This window comes from Gymnoscopelus braueri, assembly GCF_963280865.1.
Source record: "Gymnoscopelus braueri genome assembly, chromosome: 13".
Classification (NCBI taxonomy): Eukaryota; Metazoa; Chordata; class Actinopteri; order Myctophiformes; family Myctophidae; genus Gymnoscopelus; species Gymnoscopelus braueri.
In genome coordinates, this window is record NC_137615.1 from 10,128,466 (window position 1) to 10,130,325 (window position 1,860).

At 35.5% G+C, this 1,860-nt stretch overlaps 1 protein-coding gene across 1 annotated transcript in view; it reads left to right on the forward strand.

The window, feature by feature from the left end:
- The window catches only part of LOC308099389 (uncharacterized protein), a 27,508-nt gene extending 27,119 nt beyond the window's left edge, over positions 1-389 (forward strand). The window contains exon 20 of the mRNA XM_080448131.1: positions 190-389. Coding sequence (XP_080304257.1) covers positions 190-292 — 103 coding nt within the window. The 3' untranslated portion in view covers positions 293-389. The remainder of the gene's footprint in view (positions 1-189) is intronic.
- Positions 390-1,860: the final 1,471 nt, after the last annotated feature.

Below are 1,860 nucleotides of genomic sequence, written 5' to 3' on the forward strand. Positions count from 1 at the left end.
AAAGCAGCTGTTCTATTAAAAATCTCTGTGTTAATGTATCCATTTGTAACTCTGAGAGTGTACAAATGCAAACAAATGGGTCCGTTTGTTTCAATGTTTACCGTACAGTTAAATTGACATGGAGGATTTTACTGTTCAGTGGAGAAAATGAGACACGCGTGTCTAATTGTGTCTCAATGTGTCCCACAGTCCTGAAACCAAAACAACAACAACAACGCGTAGGGTGATGATCGTCACCAAGGAGATCGTGGATGGAGAGGAGGTCAGCTCTATGACCAACACCCTGGAGTAAAACCCAACAGCCAACATCAACATCAACATTCTACAAAATGCTGCCAGCCGTTCTCAGAAATCCAACAATAAAGTATTCTGATGAACTGACTCAAAAACATTTTTTTTCTGTGTGTTTTTTAATGTGTCTGTGTCATAACACAGATCTACCCTATGAAGTGCTTATCACCCAAATAATGCAATCTGGAACTTATTTGAATCAATAAGGCATTATTGTTATCAATCTGTATTGTACAGTATGCAGTGACGTAAAAAGTACTCAAATGTTTTACTCAAGTAAAATTATCAATAATGCAAAGTAAAAAATACTCTGTTACAAGTAAAAGTCCTGAATTCAAAATGTACTTGAGTAAAAGTATAAAAGTATTGGCATCAAAATGTACTTAAAGTCCCAAAAGTAAAAGTACTCATTATGCAGAATGTCCCATTACAAGTTTTCAAATGTATAATTTGTTTTTGAAAATAGCAGATCTACAAGCTCACAATGCGTCGCATCGCGAGGCATTGTGAGCATGTAGATCGGCTATTTTCAAATGGCCGAAATGTATACAGGGCTGAAGTTTTAATGTATGTTTTGTAGGGGTGTAACGATACATTTTAACAACGATTCGATACGTATCACGATACTTGGTTGTCGATACGATACATGAACGATACAGGTTAATTTAGAACGATACGATATGTTTCGATTCAGTGATTTAGTCGATACGATACATGAACGATACAGGACAGGTTAATTTAGAACGATACGATTCGATTCAATGACTTAAAATCGATATAGTAACTATTTATTTACCCAAAAATTCTGTGTGAATAATAAATACCTGGATACTGGATATAAACCCCTCTTTCTCTTTTTTTCTTCTTAAAAGTACTTAGTATTGATATAATTGATTATTTGCATTGCAGAACGATCCGATACGATTATTTGCATTGCAAAACGATTCGATACGATACAAAGTCAAACGATACGATATTTAGCTGTTTGCATATCGATATAGTAGATCGTTGAAAATTCAAAACGATGCATCGATGCAGTTACTGTATCGTTACGGGCCTAATGTTTTGTAATAATAATCAAAATCTACAAAGTAACTAGCAAGTAGTGAGTCCGAAAAGTAAAGTACTCATTATGCAGAATGTCCCATTACAAGTTTTCAAATGTATATAAATCTTTTGAAAATAGCAGATCTACAAGCTCACAATGCGTCGCATCGCGAGGCATTGTGTGAGCATGTAGATCGATTTCAAATGGCCGAATTGTATATAGGGCTGAAGTTTTAATGTATGTTTTGTAATATTAATCAAAATCTACAAAGTAACTAGTAACTAGCAAGTAGTGACAAGTAGCTGTGCTTGAAGCTCATAAGCCCTATATAGTAGGACCTGGCTAAGATATGTATGCACTTAATTTAGGAGAGAATATCTCAACTGTTCTTGGCTAATATGACCCCAGGGAACAACTTAGGAACTTTGACTAATTCTCTATCCGGGAGGAAATACCCCAAAATGACCACGCCCTTTTTAAAATGACCATAACCGGTGCACGACTTTCAACATGGCTCTATC